The sequence below is a fragment of the Carlito syrichta genome, unplaced genomic scaffold, assembly GCF_000164805.1.
Source record: "Carlito syrichta isolate Samal-C Ts95f unplaced genomic scaffold, Tarsius_syrichta-2.0.1 Scaffold309283, whole genome shotgun sequence".
Lineage (NCBI taxonomy): Eukaryota > Metazoa > Chordata > Mammalia > Primates > Tarsiidae > Carlito > Carlito syrichta.
The window spans coordinates 323,595-340,911 of NW_007253379.1; the positions used below are offsets into that span (position 1 = coordinate 323,595).

Below are 17,317 nucleotides of genomic sequence, written 5' to 3' on the forward strand. Positions count from 1 at the left end.
GCCTCCCAAAGGCGCGGGATTACAGGCTGAGCCACCGAGCCCGACTCTTTTTTTTTTTTTGAGTTGGTATCTTACTCTGTTGCTCAAGCTAGAGTGCGGTGGCACAATCAAGTCTCTCTACAGCCTTAACCGCCAGGACTCAAGCAGTCCTCCTGCCTCAGTCTCCTGAGTAGCCGGGCCTACAGGTGCACGTACGCCACTGTGTCTGGCTAATTTTTTCTTTTTTGAGTTGGAGTGCCACTCTGTCGCCCAGGTTGGAGTGCTGTGGCACGCTCATGGCAACCACAGCCTCCACCTCCTGGACTCAGGCGATTCTTCCATTTTCCACCTCAGCCTACCAAAGTAGCTGGAACTACAGGCATGCACTACCACCCCTGGCTTATTTTTTGATTTATTGTAGAGATGAGGTCTCACCAGGTTGCCCAGGCTGCTCTCGAACCCCTGAGCTCAGGCAATCCTCTTGCCTCAGCCTCCCAAAATGCTGGGATTACAGGCTTGAGTCACCATGCTCAGCCTTAATTTTCTTTCTTTTTTGTTGGTAGAGACAAGGTCTTGCCGTGCTGCAGGCTGGTCTCGAACCCCTGGCCTCAAGCAATCCTCCCACCTCAGCCTCCCAAAGTGCTGGGATTACAGGCATGAGCCAGCGCACCCGGCCTCCTTTTATATATTTAATGCTCTTGAAGCACGTAAGCACAAGGAGTGGTCATGAGACACAAGGGCTATGACAGGGTTGGAGGCCGGGGCGGTGATGGCTGAGTGTTACCCAGGGCTCCTGGAAGCAGAACAAGGAGACAGTCGGGAGAGAGGGTCTAGGAGGGACACGCAGACACGTGGCCACAGCTCATGGTGTGGGGTGGCTCTGGGCAGAATGGGTTTTCACCCGAGCGAGGGAAGACGAGGGGGCAAAGTTGAACCAGATTTGTTGTTTCACTTCAGCTGATGGGAAGGAGCAGGACTGTCTGGGATAACCCACAATTCTGTTAAGGCAGATGCCCCAAGACAGAGACATAAACCCAGCACGCCAGGCTGTGAGGAGGGGCGTGTATGCAAAGTTTCCCTCTCTGGAAGCCATCTAGCTGGGCCCCCGGCATGGTTTCTGCACCTGGATTCCTACCTAAGATCCATTTCTCGGACAGGTACTTGACCACTGCCGTCTTTTGTCCGCTGGGGGGCCCGATGAAGACGCTGGCCTCGTGTGGTGCTCGGCTGACCTGGCCTCCACACAGGAGGACCAGTTCGCACAGCTTGGCCCTCGGGGGGTTGCTGGCTGGTGAGATGAACATCACGGGCTGGTCGGAGAAGAGGGTTCCCTGGTACTGCCGTGCAGACAGGTGGCGCTCCCGACGGCACAGCTGTGGGGAGACAGAGGGAGACTCGTGAGGAGGAACCATCCCATTCTGTTTCAAGTAGGCTAAGGGTGAGCTTGCTTCCCTTTTCGGGAAAAGAACAAACAACGTAAGGCTGCATGTGTGCAGGTGAATTTTGAATTCCAAGCATCTGGAGAAGATAATGACATTAATGATGTAAAACTGACATTTTCTCAAGTGGCTGTGAGTAAAACTCCAAGGAAAAGAATTTATAGACAAAAAAAAAAGAAAAAAGAAAAAGAAGTGTAGGCTTTTGAATTATTACAAATTCTAAAACAAAATGTTGGCCAATAATCAACTCTTCAACAGAGTGGCGAGAGTTGTGTCTATGTTCCGTAAATCCTGTTTAAGTCACTTGGATGATAGGTGCACGTCAAGGCAAGATTCCAATGTTCTATAAACTCCCGTCATGGGAACAGCATCCTCCAGACCAGCAAGGTAGTATGCAGCTCTTGGCAGCAGACAACTTTCACAGGATTTAAGAAATACCATAACCAAGTTCCCCAGTTTAGATGGGTGGAGAGAGAACAAGGTAGTACCACAGCAGAGTTCCCACAGTCATTCCCAAAACACATTAGGCTGGGGGAATGGAAGTGCCTAGAGGTTGTTAAATGAGCTATCATGAAAATGGTTATGAAGGGTGCCACAGACAGTGGGGAATATTCTAGAAACAGGAGTGTGAAGCCATGCTGCTCATTCTGATGAGGTGTGGTCATCTGGTTGACCCAGGCAACGGTGGGAAGTCCCAGCTATTCTAAACACACATTTTTACTAACACAGGGTGAACACGATTTCTTTTTAAGTGCAAATACTCTCTGACAGATGATGAAGGTTATCTGTCATACATGTTTTGAGTATTTTAACCTGCTTATTTCTCCTGTAATAGCTGAGACCAAGTCAGGCACAGAGGCTCACACCTGTAATCTCAGTTCTCTGGGAGGCCGAGGCAGGAGGACTGCTTGAGCCCAGGACTTTGAGAATAGCTTGGGCAACATAGCAAGACCACCACCACCACCAACAAAAAAGCCAGGTGTGGTGGTGTCCACCTGTAGTCCTCTCTACATGGAAGGCTGAGGCACAAGGATTGCCTGAGTCTGGCAGGTTGAGGTTGCAGTCGCCTTGATCATACCATTGTACTCCAGCGTGGTAGAAAGAGCGAGACTTCGACTCAAAAACAAAACAAACTCCTCACCCCCCCCAAAAAACCAAAAACCTAAATTAAAAAACCCAACAAGAACAAAAAATACACTTAAACATGGTCAGGAAACCCTCTTTTTCTCTTCTCTGCTTTGAACTGCACAACACCACACTACGCAGTTAATAGCTTTTGAAGGGCGCAGAAAGTGGCCAGAGGGGCGGCTCCCCACATGGCGCCGACACACCAGACAACAAAGACCCTAGGTCCTGGCTTCTGTGAGCACAATTCCCCGCATGCGTGAATTTCAAACCTTCCCGCGCACGAATTTCAAACCTGCAAGCCTCCAATCCGTAGCCAGCTTTGTTATGCGTCCAATAGGACTATAACACGGCATTGGCCCCACCCTGTTCCCATGCAGCTCCTCCAATAGGAGCATAGCACGGCCCCCTCCGGCCCCTGTCAGGCTGATAAATACAGCCCTCTCCCCGCAACTCTCTCTCTCGGTCTCTCTCTCTCTCTCTCTCTGTCCCTCTCTCCCTCTCTGCAGCTCTCTCCCCGCTTCTCTCCCACTTCCTCTCTCTCTCTTACTCTCTCTTTCTCTCTCTCTTTTTCTTTTTTCCTGTTACAGATCCCCTCTGTAACAGCCGCTTTAATAAATCTCTTGGTCCTGGCTGGGTGTGGAGTCATTACTGGCACCGAACTTCTTTCAGCTTTCACCTGACTTGCAAGTGAAACCAGCAGCAGGACCCTCATAAAGCAAATGATAATTCTCCCTGTGTGGTGGCTTTGCTAGTAATACTCCTGTGAATAGGTGGGGGAAAGGGCCGAGTTTAATTCCCGGATGACAGTCCTGAGCTGGGGCATGCAAAGGTCTGCCTTGGCCAATGGTGAGTCAAGCAAGAAAAAGCCCACAGTCCCTGGTGTCCATGAACTTGGTGAACCACAGGACCAAGCTGCATCGAAACACAAGATCAAGTATCTTTCTTGTTAAAGTGGAACACAACTACACGTTCAAAAAATTAATTATAAAAGTAGCTGACAATTGAAACAACATAGTAGGAGGGGGTAGAGAGGGGGTGAGGGTTGAAAAACTCTACTGGCTGCTATGTTTACTATTCGGGTGATGAACGGAGCTGGGACTACAGCCTATAGATTGGCCTGAGATTTTCTAGTTAAAAATAGTTAAAAGATGATTTTTTAAAAAGCTCAAAAATCATAACTTTCATGCAGATATAAAATGAACACATGTTCATTTTAGCCTGATGCGGTGGCATGCACCTGTGGTCCCAGCTACTTGGGAGGGTGAAGCAAGAGGAAGAGTTGAGCCTAGGAGTTCGAGGCTGCAGTACACTCTGATTGTGCCTGTGAACAGCCACTGCACTCCAGCCCAGGCAACATGGTGAGACCCCCACCTCTTAAAAAAAAAGAGAGATGTGTTCATTTTATTGAACTCAGATAGATGCTATAACCGGTTCAAATGAGAATCTGAAGAACACATTCATGGATTAGGATACTGAAATGAACTTGCAAATGGACAAAGAAAACTAGCTTTTCCCTGGGGAAAGGGGCATCCCTCCAGCAGACAGAATTCATTTCCTGCCCCTAGACATGAATGTCCCCACTGCCAGTAGTTCTTTACAACTTATAGGGCTGTAAAATAGCTCTGAGGCAAAGAAAGCCACAATCAGATAACATGGCAGGGGGTGCACAGTCTAAAAACGTATCTCTTTCCAAGGAGGCATGCATTTTCCCCTGCAGAACCCAAGACATCTCTTTAAAAGGAATCATGAAAGAAAAGGGGATTAAGTGGCATTTGCTGGCTGCTCCAGGGCTAAGAAGCAAAATAAATAAGACTGCTCAGTAGTCGGGGTGAATTTTGCGTGTTCAAGAATTCTTGCTTTTCTCTGCAACGGTGACAAAATGGTCATTTCATGACTATGCGCATATACTCATGTGTACAAGGGAACCCAAAAAACTCTGGGACTTATTTATAAAAAGTTGTGTATTTGTTCTTACACGTTTAAACTTCAGTCACCTTCAAAGTACTCTCTATTTGATGCAATACACCTATGCTTTTTCCACTGCCCCAAACAGTTTTGAACTCATCAAATTTGATGCCTTTTATGCTTCTGCCATTTTTGTTTCACCTCTTCCACACTGGCAAAGTGTTTCCCTTTGATGACTTTATTCAACCAGAAAGACCAAAAAAAAAAAAAAAAAATTGCTTGGGGTGAGATCACATGAACAGGGAGGGTGGGGCATGGGGGGGTCATGCTGTTTTTGGTCAAAAACTGCTGAGCACTTAGCACCAGTGTGGACGGGTGTGGGCGTAAATCACCCATCACGAAATGAGCACATGTGCTGAAAGAATCACCAAAAAAAACATTCAGTGGAGCCGAAGGCAACCTCTCACAACAACACCACTTGGTACCTTGATGCTGATGGGTTCCTAAAACACTTACTTAGTAGGGAAGCCTATACTACAAGGGGCCTGCCCTCCAAAAGATAATTTGGGGTTTTTTTCGGTCCCTCTTGCAAGCATGTGTCAAGGAGGTGGCGGCAGAAGGCGGAGATTGCTCTTTGCAACGAGATCTTCCTGGAGTCCTGGGATGCAGAGGATGGGGAGTGCTAGTTAAGGCCCAAGAGATAGTAGCTTGGCTTTGAAATACGTTGCCTGCATTTGTGTTTGTGTCTTCACCAGAAAAGCTACTGATTTAATGGGTTTTAGCTCAGACCCTCCAAATCTATTTACTAGAATCAGTCAAGGCAGACTGTATTGCTGACAAAGCTTCTGACACTGACTCCAGATAGACAGTGTCATAATTGAATTGAATTGCAAGATACTCAGTTGGCCTCTGCAGAGAAGTGAAGAAATGTTTGGTGTTTATAAACAAACAACACACACTTTTGGTGTCAGAAGTGTGTGTGTGTGTGTGTGTATGGCAGAAAAAACCCAGAAGTTTGTTTTCGTTGAGAGGCATGGTTCTACGGAAAACTCACTGCCAGAAAGGGGTCTGGGAGTCATCTGAACAGAGGTGACAACCAAAGCCACAAGAGGATGGATTCATTTTCTGCTAAATTTGCAGTTCAAAAGTTTCAAGTTTGAATTTTGTAATTTGAAACACTGTCAGTGAAACACTTTTTGAAAGAACTAGAAAGGAGTTTCTATAAGGAAAATCAATGTCTCATGTTTTTAGTTTTAAGGAAATGGGCTAAAAGACATATAAAAGAATCTCAGGAGAGTATGAAGACAGTTCTGTCAACTTCTGGCCTGGGAGACCCCTGGGCTATGGGAAAGTAGAGTGATCACAAACTTGAAATCCTTTCTTCTGTTGGAAGGGGGCTTAGGGGTCTGTACTTTCTAAGCAGAATTATATTATAGTTCTTCATCATGGGGAAAGAAGAAAGCCTGAAAGCTAGGGAGTGAAAAGAAAGAAGACAGATGCTGTTCATTTTCCTCTCTCTGAGCAATTTATCATCGTGGAGAGAAAACAGTCTCAAGGAAGAAGACTATGGCTCAGAGTAAGAGTCGAACTGGAAAGGCTAGAAAGACCAGCACACCATGAAAGCTGTTTCCAAAATCTGGAAGAACTGGAACAAGAAGTGAGGTGTAGGGTAAGTTATAAAAGGATGTATATCAGTACCAAGAAGATGGTTTGGAGGGTTAAGTTAAATGTCATGAAGGAAAACACCCGCTTGTAACTTAGAGTTTCTTTGTTGGATATCACTGTGTCCCCCACAGTCTACTTGATGTCCTCTCAGGGGTTCTGATGGCAGAGCTTGAGGCAGCCCTTGTAAATTTCCTCCAGCAGCTCATGTTTTTTCATTCTTCTCTGTGTTGTATCTGTCTGTTTTACTTTTAATGGATCAAAAATTACTTATCAACAAGTAAACGAATCACACAAGAAAGATCAAGGCACACAGAGCTCAGTGTAAGAAGCAGTTCGAGTAATAACATTTTTTTTTGGAGCCAGAGTTCTCAACCTGTCGCCCAGGCTGGAGTGCAGTGGCATGCTCACGCCCACCGCATCCTCGACCTGCTGGGCTTAGGTGATCCTTCAGCTTCAGTCTTCCAAGTAGCTGAAACTACAGGCATGTGCTGCCATGCTCGGCTAATATTTTTTTTATTTATTGTAAAGACGAGGTCTCACCAAGTTGTCCGGGCTGATCTTGAACCTGCAGGGTCAACCAATCCACTTGTCTTGGCCTCCCAAAGTGCTGGAATTACAGGCTGAGCCACCAAGCCCAGCTCAGTAATACATTTTTAAAAGCTGCTCACATTTAGTATGAAATGCTCTGGCACCCACAGGGATTATTACGGTCTTACTTTTTCACCTGACTCATGAGCACACCGAAGCCTAGAGAAGTTGAGGACAAGGTCACACTGTGAGCACTACAAAGTGTGTCTGGAACACAGGATCCAGAGCTTTGACCAAGAGCACTCTTCACAAAAGCAAAATCGTGGAACCCACCTAAGCGCCCATCTTTGGTTGGCTTGGTAAAGAAAGTGTGGTACATATACATCATGGATACCATCCAGCCATAGAAAATAACAAAATCATGTCCTCTGCAGCAACCTGGATGGCGCTGGAGAACATCATCCTAAATCAACTAACTCAGAAGCAGAAAACCTGCATGTTCTCACTCATATGCAGGAGTAATATGGCCACAGAGATGGAAATCATAGACACTGGAGAACCAACAAGGAGAGGGATGGAGAGGGGAATTAGGGTTCAGAAGTTACCTACTGGGTACAGCATGCACTATCTGGGGAATGGGCCACCCGAAGCCAATCCCCACCAGCATGCAATATGTCCATATAATGAACATCCTCTTATACCCTCAGAATCTAAAATAAAGAAGAGTTCTGGCCACGCATCCCTGCATCCCTCCACACCCATAGGGGATGCACAGTTGTGAGGAGGATAAACACAGATGTTCCCTTGTGTCAGACTCTGTCTCTGCAAGCTGACTGTGCACCTGGCTTTAGTTTGCTCACGTGCAGTGTAGGCTGACTCAAAAGCTGCCTGGGATGGTACGAGAGGGCACGTGACATGCAGACAGTGTCTGTCAGGTATTCAGAACAGTGTGTGCAGAAGATGCCTTCCTCTTGTCTGATTTCTCAGCAGCTTTCGGCATTGCTGTGACACTGCCCCTTCTTGAAGCATCTCTCCCCCTTGGCTTCTGAGACACAACATCCCCAGGGTTTCAGCCAGGTATGGTGGCACCTGTAGTCTGTATGGAGGCTGAGGTGGAGGACTGCTGGAGCCCAGAAGTCCAAGCCTGAAGTGAGCTATGGTTACACCACTGCACTCTAGCCTGGCTGATAGAGTAAAACCCTGTCTCAAAAAAAGAAAAACAAAAACAAAAACAACCAGCCAACCAAACAAACCCCCAAACCAAAACACCACTGGCTTCTGTCTGACTCACTTTCACCACCTGCCATGAAACCTAGAGAATGTTTCACTGCCCCTCTCTCCTTTTTTCAACGTGAGCCCCCACCGCCCGTAGTCTCTTCCACACCCCCAGCTAGGTCCAGTTGTTCTTCCTGCCCACAGAGAACTCACACATCTCGTGTCTCTTTAACACAGGGCTTCCTTGAGCTCTGGGCCCACACGTGCCCCTCCCCCCGGGTGACTGACAGGTCCTCCAGACCCAGTGCATCTGAGACTCAACTCGTGTTCTTATCCCCAGTCCATCTAATAGCAGCTGACAGACCTTGAGAGTTCGCTGCACTTCTTCTTCTTCTTCTTTTTATTTTGGAGTTGGAGTCTCACTCCATCACCCAGGCTGGAGTGCGGTGGCATGCTCATGGCCACCGCAGCCTCGACCTGCTGGCTTAGGCGGTCCTTCCACCTCAGCCTTCCAAGTAGCTGGAACTACAGACATGAGCTACCATGCCTGGCTTATTTTTTGCTTTATTGTGGAGAAGAGGTCTCACCAAGTTGCCCAGGCTGGTCTTGAACCCCTAGGCTCAGGCTATCCTCTCATCTCAGCCTCCCAAAGTGCTGGGATTACAGGCTGAGCCACTGCACCTGTCCATGTCAGGCAATTCTAACACTTCATATGATTTAGTTCACTTACTCTGCAGACAACCTTATGAAAGAATGGTGTTGCTGTTTTCAGTTTACAAATGAAAATAAGGCACATAGAGGGTTGCAAAGCTAGGTAGGGAAGGAGCCTCGGATTCCAACCTGGGCAGCTACATACTGCTGGGTTCAGAATCTCCATGCACGGAACCAGCCAGCCACCCTGTGACGAGGACCAGAGCCCAGGAATGACTCCTGACATCTTTCTTTCCCTCACCTTCTGTAACTGATTCATCAACAAGTCTGTGGATTTTGTTTCCTGAGAGTCATTTGAAATCCATCCATTTGTCATCTCCTTCACCATCACCACCCTGGCCAAGCTTCCACCATTTCTCCTCTGGATGACTGACATGGCTTACAACGGGGAGCTGACACCTGCTCTTGGGGCCCTGTCTCTCACAAATTTTCCTTTTGAAAATCAAGGATAAGTGTGTACAGTAAAGTGTGTCAAGTCCACGAATCTTGAATTTTCACCTGTGTGAGCTCCACTGCTATCCCATCTAGATTCAGAACACTCCAGAGCTCCAGATAGCCCTCCATGCCCTCTGCAGGGAATTCATCCACCTTCCAGACATATCCACTATTCTTACTTCTATCATCATCATTTTTGTCAACTACGGGATTTTATAAAAATAAAAGCATATGGTATGTATTCTTTTGTATCTGTGTGATACAATCTTTTATGTCAACTTAACTGGGCTAAGAGATGCCCAGAAAGTGGGTGTAACATTGCCCCTGGGTGTTGTCTGGGAGGGTTTTCTGGAAGGGATTCCCATTTGAATCAGTGGACTAGGTAATCAGTGTGAGTGGGTGTCATCCAATTCACTGAGGGACCAGATGGAACAAAAAGATGGAGAAGGGGCCAATTTTCTCCCTGCTGATCTAGGACATCCTCTCTTGCCCTTGGACATCAGAGCTCCTCGTTCTCAGGGCTTTGGACTCAGACTGAATCACACCATCGGCTTTCCTGGGTCTCTAGCTTGGAGGTGGCAGACCATGAGACTCCTCAGGTTCCGTTATTGCACAAGCCAACCCCTCATAATCAATCGCTTCCCCCATACCTCTCTATATGCCATAGGTTCTGTTTCTCTGAAGAACCCCAATTAAGACAATCCCTTCTTTGGCTCAACACAATGTCTGCACACACATACTCTTAAAACTCTCCAATGGCTTCAGATTACTTGGAGCAAAAAGTGAAATTTGTTGTTGTTGGTTTTTTTTTAGTCTGAGTCTCACTCTATTGCCTAGGCTGGAGTGCAGTGGCATAATCACAGCCACTGCAGCATCGACCTGCTGGGCTCAGGTGATCCTCCTGCCTCAGCCTTCCAAGTAGCCGGAACCATAGGCATGCGTTATCATGCCTGGCTGAGTTTTTGATTTATTGTAGAGACAAGGCCTCGCCAAGTTGCCTGGGCTGGTCTCAAACGCCTGGGGGCTCAGGCAATCCTTTCGTCTTGGCCTCCCAAAGTGCTGGGATTACAGGTGAGAGCCATCACATTGGGCCATAAAAAGCAAAACTTTTTTTTTTTTTTTGAGTTGGAGTCTCACTCTGTCACCCAGACTAGAGTTCAGTGGCTGCTCCCGGCTACTGCAGCCTTGACCTGTTGGGCTCCGGCAATCCTTCCACTTCAGCCATCCAAGTAGCTGGAACTACAGGCGCACACTACCACGCCCAGCTAATTTTTGATTTATTGTAGAGATGAGGTCTCACCAAGTTGCCCAGGTGGGTCTCGAACCCGCGGGCTCAGGCAATCCACTCATCTCAGCCTCCCAAAGCGCTGGGATTACAGACTGAGCCACCGAGCCCAGCTTAAAAGCAAAACTTTTTAAAGGGTCTATGAGACCCTCCATGGTTCAGCCCCTCTTTTTATCTGCAGCTGAGTCCTTGGCCCTCACCTCTCTTCTGGCTACAGGCTCCTCTGGCTTCTTCTCCAGCTCCCCATGCTTGGATGTGAGTTGATCCCTTCTTGGTCAGGTTGAAACTGACTCACTGTCTGGATTTCTGGCTCCACTGTCACTTCTTCAGGGAAGCCCTCCTGATTCTCCAGTTAAACCAAATCTGCACTATACCTTTTATTTAATAAACACTTAGCACTTAGCCATGGTTCTAAATGTTTTACAAATATGTATCAACTTATTTAATCCTCATAAAAATGCTAGGGGGTAGGCACTGAAGGATGGCAGAATGGGCCACCCCAGAACGGTCCACTTTGGATAAGGATTATGCTGAGCTGAAGGCACTGAAAACACAATAGATGCAAGAAGGGCATGCTAATCTCCCCTTTTCTTTCTGGAAACAGGAGCTTAAAAACTCCCATGTGGAAGATATGCCCTACGTGTACCAGGAGAGGAAGCATTCTCCAGTGAGGAGCTATAGCTGAGAGAGCTTCGCCTCGGTCTCCCAAAGTGCTGGAATTACAGGCTTGAGCCACTGTGCCTGGCCACAAACAGATCTTTTAACAACTTCTATCTTTCCTGAGCCTGCCCACACAGTTTACTTTTCCACAACTGTCTCTTTCTTCAACCTAATGCAAATGCATTTAGGTTCTGCCACTACTATGAGTCTTCATTTCCTTATGAAATCTCCTGTGTCACATACAATTTGCATGCTTTTCTCTTGTTAACCCACTGTATGTCAGTTTATTTAGTTATTTGTTTTCTTGTATGTCAGTTTAATTCTCAGGCCCGACCGGGACCCTAAGAGGGTGTTTGGTCCATCTCCCAGTACTGCTGTTACCCCTTTTCCCAACAAGAAACTGGAGACTTGGAGAGGAAGTCACTTGCCTAAGATTCCAAAGCTAACGGGTGAGTGCCCAGAACTGTGAGAAGTCCTCTGGCCCTAGGACCTGCCTTTACCCTTATGTCATATCACCCCTGCCCTTGTGCTCTGAGACACCATGAAGGCTCCCCACTCTCACCTGTCAGGCTCTGGTCCAGCCGTGGTACCCAATACATAGTTGAATAAATGAAGGTCAGCTATTATTTGTGTGTGTGCATGCATGTGTGTGTGTGTGTGTGTGTGTGTGTGTGTGTGACAGTACATGGAAGCTGAATCTATAAAAGTAGCTTATAGGTGAGAGCTTTGTTCCCAGCTATATTCTGTGTCACATGTCCCTAGTCGCTGCTGGGCAAGTCCAGGGATGTCTAACTTCATGTATCTTCAACATAAAAACCTTTCCTTTTCAACCTAGCTCCTGTTTCTTGTTTCCCATTTTGTCTTGGTCGCCTAGTCTTGAAACAATGTTGATTTCTCCCTCAGGAGCCATGCCCCCCCACCCCCAGCCCCATCTGCCAAATTCTGTAACCACCCTGTGTCTACCTCCTTTTCCCTCTTCCTGGCCCAAATGACACAGTGGATGCGTGCAGCCTGGGTTCCAGGAAGGACGTGGATTTAAACCCCAGCTGTTGCTTCGTATCTGTGTGGGCTTGGCTAAGTCCTTACATCTCTGAAGTCTCAGCTTCTACAAGTGTAAATCGTCATAGCATCTACCCAGCAGATGCTGGAGGACAGTGACAATATCTGCCAAACACAGTGCCTGGTGCCTGGGAAGTTGCTATATAAATGCCAGTGGTCACGTGATGATGACCTTGGTTCGGACACTTTCTTCTCTCACTGCGTCAGAGAGTAACACTCCTAGGACTCTGGCTCGCATAACTGGATAACTGGTGACCCCATTCGTGGACATTAGGAAGGCAATATAAAGTAGCTGTTGAAACGAACAACTAAGATATTATGTAATAACTGTTAGCATTTACTGAGTATTTGCATTCAGCATATTTGCTCAACTATTCTGGGTGCTTTCTGAGAAATAGCCAATTTCAATTGCTACAAAAATCCTGTGAGGCAGGGACTATCATTATCCACATACATAGTTGATTTGACCAGCGTATCATGTTGGCATGTGCTGGGATAAGGGTTCAAGTCAGATCTGCCTTGCCATCTTCAGAGCCTATGCCCTTGACTGCACAACACACTGCCTTAAAATACATGACCTGTTGACCCAGGAAAGATCAGCAACCTTTGGATCCGAAAGCACCATCAGTTCCTTGACAGCAACTGAAGATACTCAGGTCTTCTATTCCAGAGTCATCTTCCTCTTTCAGATAGGTCAGAATTCATCATATTTCCATAGTCAAACTTCTAATTTGGTTTTCTTGCTAATGTGAGATGTGACTGCACGAATACTGCATATGGTGTCCTGGCTCGGGCCTCCCCAGCTCTGTGACCTGCTTAGATCCCACTTTCCCACTTTCACAGCCTGCTTAGATCCCACTTTCCCTAGAAGCATAATACATGACGGCCTCCCAGGTTGGTGTGGGGCTTGTCTTTGACCTTGTCATTCTTTCCACCACATGCATGTGTCACACGGCTGAATTCAGGAAAGTGCTTGGTGTCCTGTGAGTCACTGCAGCACTAGAGCCAGGTGAAGGGCAGGACCAGGTGTGTGGAGGAGGCCAAGATGCATCAAGAGCTGGAGCCTGCTCTCCAGGAAAACCACAGTGCTTAGGGAGTCAAATATATATATATGGGGACCCAAAAATCCCCAGAATTTATTTTTTTAAAGACTGTGTATTTATTCTTACATGTTTAAACTTCAAACTACTCTTCGTTTGAGGCAATACACCTATCGAGATGCTTTTCCACTGCTCAAAATAGTTTTCGAACTCATCAACGTTGATGCCTTTTAGAGCTTCTGACGTTATTTTGCTTCACCTCTTCCATATTGGCAAAGTGTTTTTCTTTGAGAACTTTTTTCATCCAGGGAAACAAAAAAAAGTCGCTCAGGTGAATAGGGAGGGTGGGGCATGGGGATCATGCCATTTTTTGAGGGGCCAAAAACTGCTGAACAGTCAGGACCACTCAGTGCAGTGTGGGCAGGTAAATTCATAAATCACCCATGATGAAATGGGCAATTGTGTTGACTCTCCCCCGCAAAAAAATTCACTGAAGCCAAATGCAGTCTCTCATAACAATGCTAACTGGTACAACTCATGCTGATGCGTTCCCAGAACACTCACCTATTGGGAGAAGCCTGGACTATAAGAGCCTCACCCTCCAAAAAAAATTCTGGTTTGTTTGGGGCTCCCTTATTTATAAGGAATTCTTATACAATGTCCAAAGTAATAAACTGATAAGCCGGGCTCAGTGGCTCAGCCTGTAATCCCAGAGCTTTGGGAGGCTGAGTTGAGTGGATTGCCTGAGCCCGTGGGCTTGAGACCCACCTGGGCAACTTGGTGAAACCTCATCTCTACAATAAATCAAAAAATTAGCCAGGCATGGTAGTGCACGCCTGTAATTCCGGCTACTCGGAAGGATTGCTGGAGCCCAGCAGGTCGAGACTGCAGTGGCCAGGAGCGTGCCACCGAACTCCAGTCTGGGTGACAGAGTGACACTCCAACTCAAAAAAAAAAAAAAAGCTGATAAAGGAGAATTTAGCCTACATTGTATACAACTCTCCCCCATCTCTACAAAGACCTCCCTCCAGCCTGAGCTCTGGGCCTGCGTTGAGGTCTCAGTCCCCATCCCAGCTCTTGCAGAAAAGGAGAGACCCACGGAAACCCCACCCCACACATCTGCATCTGCTTAAGAGAAATGAAGCCCAGAGCATTTAACAGTTCGACAAGGGGAGAACAGTGCATGTCAAAGTACCGAGACTCCTAAGACCAGTAAAAATGGTGCACATGACTTAGAGAATCTTTGTGGCTTTTGGCAGCAAAGGCCTTGGGCAAAAACATGTGTTGTCAAGCATGGGAGAAGGGTTTATACAATCGACCTTGGTTTTAACACTCTGATGTTTCAGAAATAAAAGTCGGGAGAAATGTCAAAGAACTTATACCCAGGCAAAACACTTGAGGTGGAGGGAGAAGAAGGAGTGGTTTAAGACAACCCCTGACTGGTTGCCCACCAGCCTCGCAGGCCCCGTGGTGGTCACCCGGCCATGTTGCAGGGGACGCTGCTTTGATAATGGGATGCCCAGCAAAAACAAAATCTGTAAAGTTGTTAGAGGGTTACAGAAAAGGCCTGGAAAATGAGACAGGGCGCACTCTCCTGAGACGGTTTCCTCAAATTCTCATTTCATGCAAGAAGCGAAATAAAGAAGAATCACTTTCAACTTAGTGTCTCCAAAATCACAAGCAAATGAACTTTCTGTTCTCCATGACAAACTATCAGTGCAGGGAGGGCAGAATGCATTTTTTCCTTCCTTTCACTGAATGCTATTCAGACACCCAAAACTGGAACTCAGTGTGTGCCAAGCTTAGGTTTTTTTTTTTAAGTGTCATTTGAGGTTTTTTTTTTTTAAAGGCTACGTAAGTGATGGGAACATAATCGTCTTGGGAATCCACAAATAACTTTTTAAAACAGGCATAAATCTGGATTTCATGCCTTTTAGTTGTCAACAACTGCAAGAAACATGTCAAAACTCGAATGGCGGGTGTTTTCCTCGTTAGTGGACTGCCCTGTCCTTCTTGTTCACTCGAGATAACACAAGCTCCTTGGCAACACATGGTTCTGATCGCCTCTGACTGCTGTTAACTCTCACTTCTCAATATCATGATAAAATTCAAAGGGAAATAACTCCTTGGGTTTACAGAAACTTTTATTTGATCCTTTAAAAACTGTCTGGTAGGTGGTAAGAAATGTGTAAGTCTTCTAAACGCACCAGGGTAGGCCCACAGTGTGGCTGCAAGCTCAGTTCTCAGCTAAACTGCAGACAGGGCCCCCAACACCCTCCCGTGTTCTGTGGGTCTTCGTGCTTAGAAGGAGTAGTTCTTACTCTAGCTGCCTGATACAATCCCCAGGAAGCTGTTAAAATATTATTGCAGGAGCCCCTCCCACACTAATTAAGTCAGAACAACTGGGGGTGGGGTGAGGCTTGGGCATTCGTAGTTTTTAAAGCTCCCCAGGTGAGTCTAATGGGCTGCTGAGGCTGAGAACGGATTCTCACCAGGGTTCTCAAAAATGACCGCTAGCTAACACAGTCACCTGGGAAGTTTTAAACATAGCAAGGGCAAGGCCCCAATCCCACGCCTTCTGACTCAATTAAAGGAGGTGCGGCTGAGAAGCAGGAGTTACAAACATCTCCCCAGGTGATTCTAATGAGAGCCAAGACCTGAACTGGAATCACGGAGGCTCAAAGGAGCACACAGTTCTATCTGGGCAGGCTGGTTTACAGCTCTAAAAGCCATGAGCTTAGAGGGTATCTGTAAGTTCTCCTCAAGTGGGTATCACTGCCTTGCCCTAATCCATCTACCAAAAAAGAGTGGAAGAGTGTTGCTGTCTTAAAAAGCTTGAAAGATGAGGACAAATATTGAAAATGAATCAGTTCAGTGAATGCAATCTCAATTCTATAACAAATTAGCTGTCCTAGTAAAGAGATCTTCCTTTTTTAAGAACATAGTGCTGGCGGGACTTGGTGGCTCAGCCTGTCATCCCAGCACTTTGGGAAACCAAGGCGAGTGGATTGCCTGAGCCCGCGGGTTTGAGTTCAGCCCGGGCAACTTGGTGAGACCCACCCCATCTCTACAATGAATCAAAAATTAGCCAGACATGGTAGTGCGTGCCTGTAGTTCCGGTTACTTGGAAGGCTGAGGCAGAAGGATCACCTGAGCCCAGCAGGTCGACGCTAGGGTGGCCGTGAGTGTGCCACTGTACTCCAGCCTGGGCAACAGAGTGAGACTCCAACTCAAAAAACAAAAACAAAAACAAAATAGTGCTGTAATTCTCACTGCATTATTCTGTCAGAACTGGCTTTAGGCCACCACCTGCTTGTCTTCTACTCATCAACAGGTGCTGCAACACCTGGTCAGCCCAGCGGCCAACTGGTGAGGTCTGGTAGGTGAGGTCTAGCAGGTAAGGTCAGGCAGGTGAAGTCTAGAAGGTGCAGTCCAGTGGGTGAGGCTTAGCAATTGAGGTCTGGCAGGTGAGGTCTAGTGGTTGAGGTCTGGCTGGGTCTGACCATGCTCAACCCCATCAAGGGTCTGGGCAGGCCCTATGCTCTCTCTACCCGGACATGCAGGTCAGCTTCCATCTGTTCCTCCTGGCTTGCTCTCCAGTTCTGCTGAGGCCAGGTCCTGCCAGCCCTCGCCTCATGGGGGCTGAACGAGACCAGTGTTCCAAATGCTAGCCTGGTCTTCCCAGCCCCTTCTTGCAGGTGAACACGTCACTTTATTGCCAATCCTGGGTCTTGTAGGGAAGGAAAGATTTCTTGCCTCACCTGTTGCTAGGTGCATGGCTGAGACCCTCTCTATAATAAAACACAGATGAGCAAGAGGAAAGTAAACACATGTACTTAATGTGAGTTTTAGGTGCTACAGAGCCTTCATAAGAAAATCGGGACCTTAAGAAACAGGCAAAGTGTACATTTTATGCTCAGGTTTGATGGAGAGTGGACACTGTGTAGATGTGTGACCAAAGGGCATGTGATCTAAGGGTCATAAACCAGGGGAACAGCAAGCCCCACGTGCTTGGACCCTTCTCGTACTCCTGTGTCTTCAAAGACAAGGATGTTCCTTTGCGCTGGGTGTAGGGAGGAACTCTACCCAATGAGGATCTTATAGCCAGCCTCAGGGGAGGAGGCCCAAGAGGGGAAAGTGAGAGTGACCTTCCTGCTTCTGTGGAATTCTCAGATGCTAAGGTGCTACAGTTGGGGTGGGTGTCCTGGACCCCATCAGCCTCTTGGTTTCCCAGGTAGTTGATGCTTTTTTCTCAAACTCCTTGGCTC

The 17,317-nt window shown here is 47.1% G+C and overlaps 1 protein-coding gene across 1 annotated transcript in view; it reads right to left on the reverse strand.

Moving 5' to 3' along the window:
• The window catches only part of MCPH1 (microcephalin 1), a 242,733-nt gene that overhangs the window by 17,696 nt on the left and 207,720 nt on the right, over positions 1 to 17,317 (reverse strand). The window contains exon 13 of the mRNA XM_021717094.1: positions 1,115 to 1,352. Within this exon, the coding sequence (XP_021572769.1) occupies positions 1,115 to 1,352 (238 nt within the window). The remainder of the gene's footprint in view (positions 1 to 1,114; positions 1,353 to 17,317) is intronic.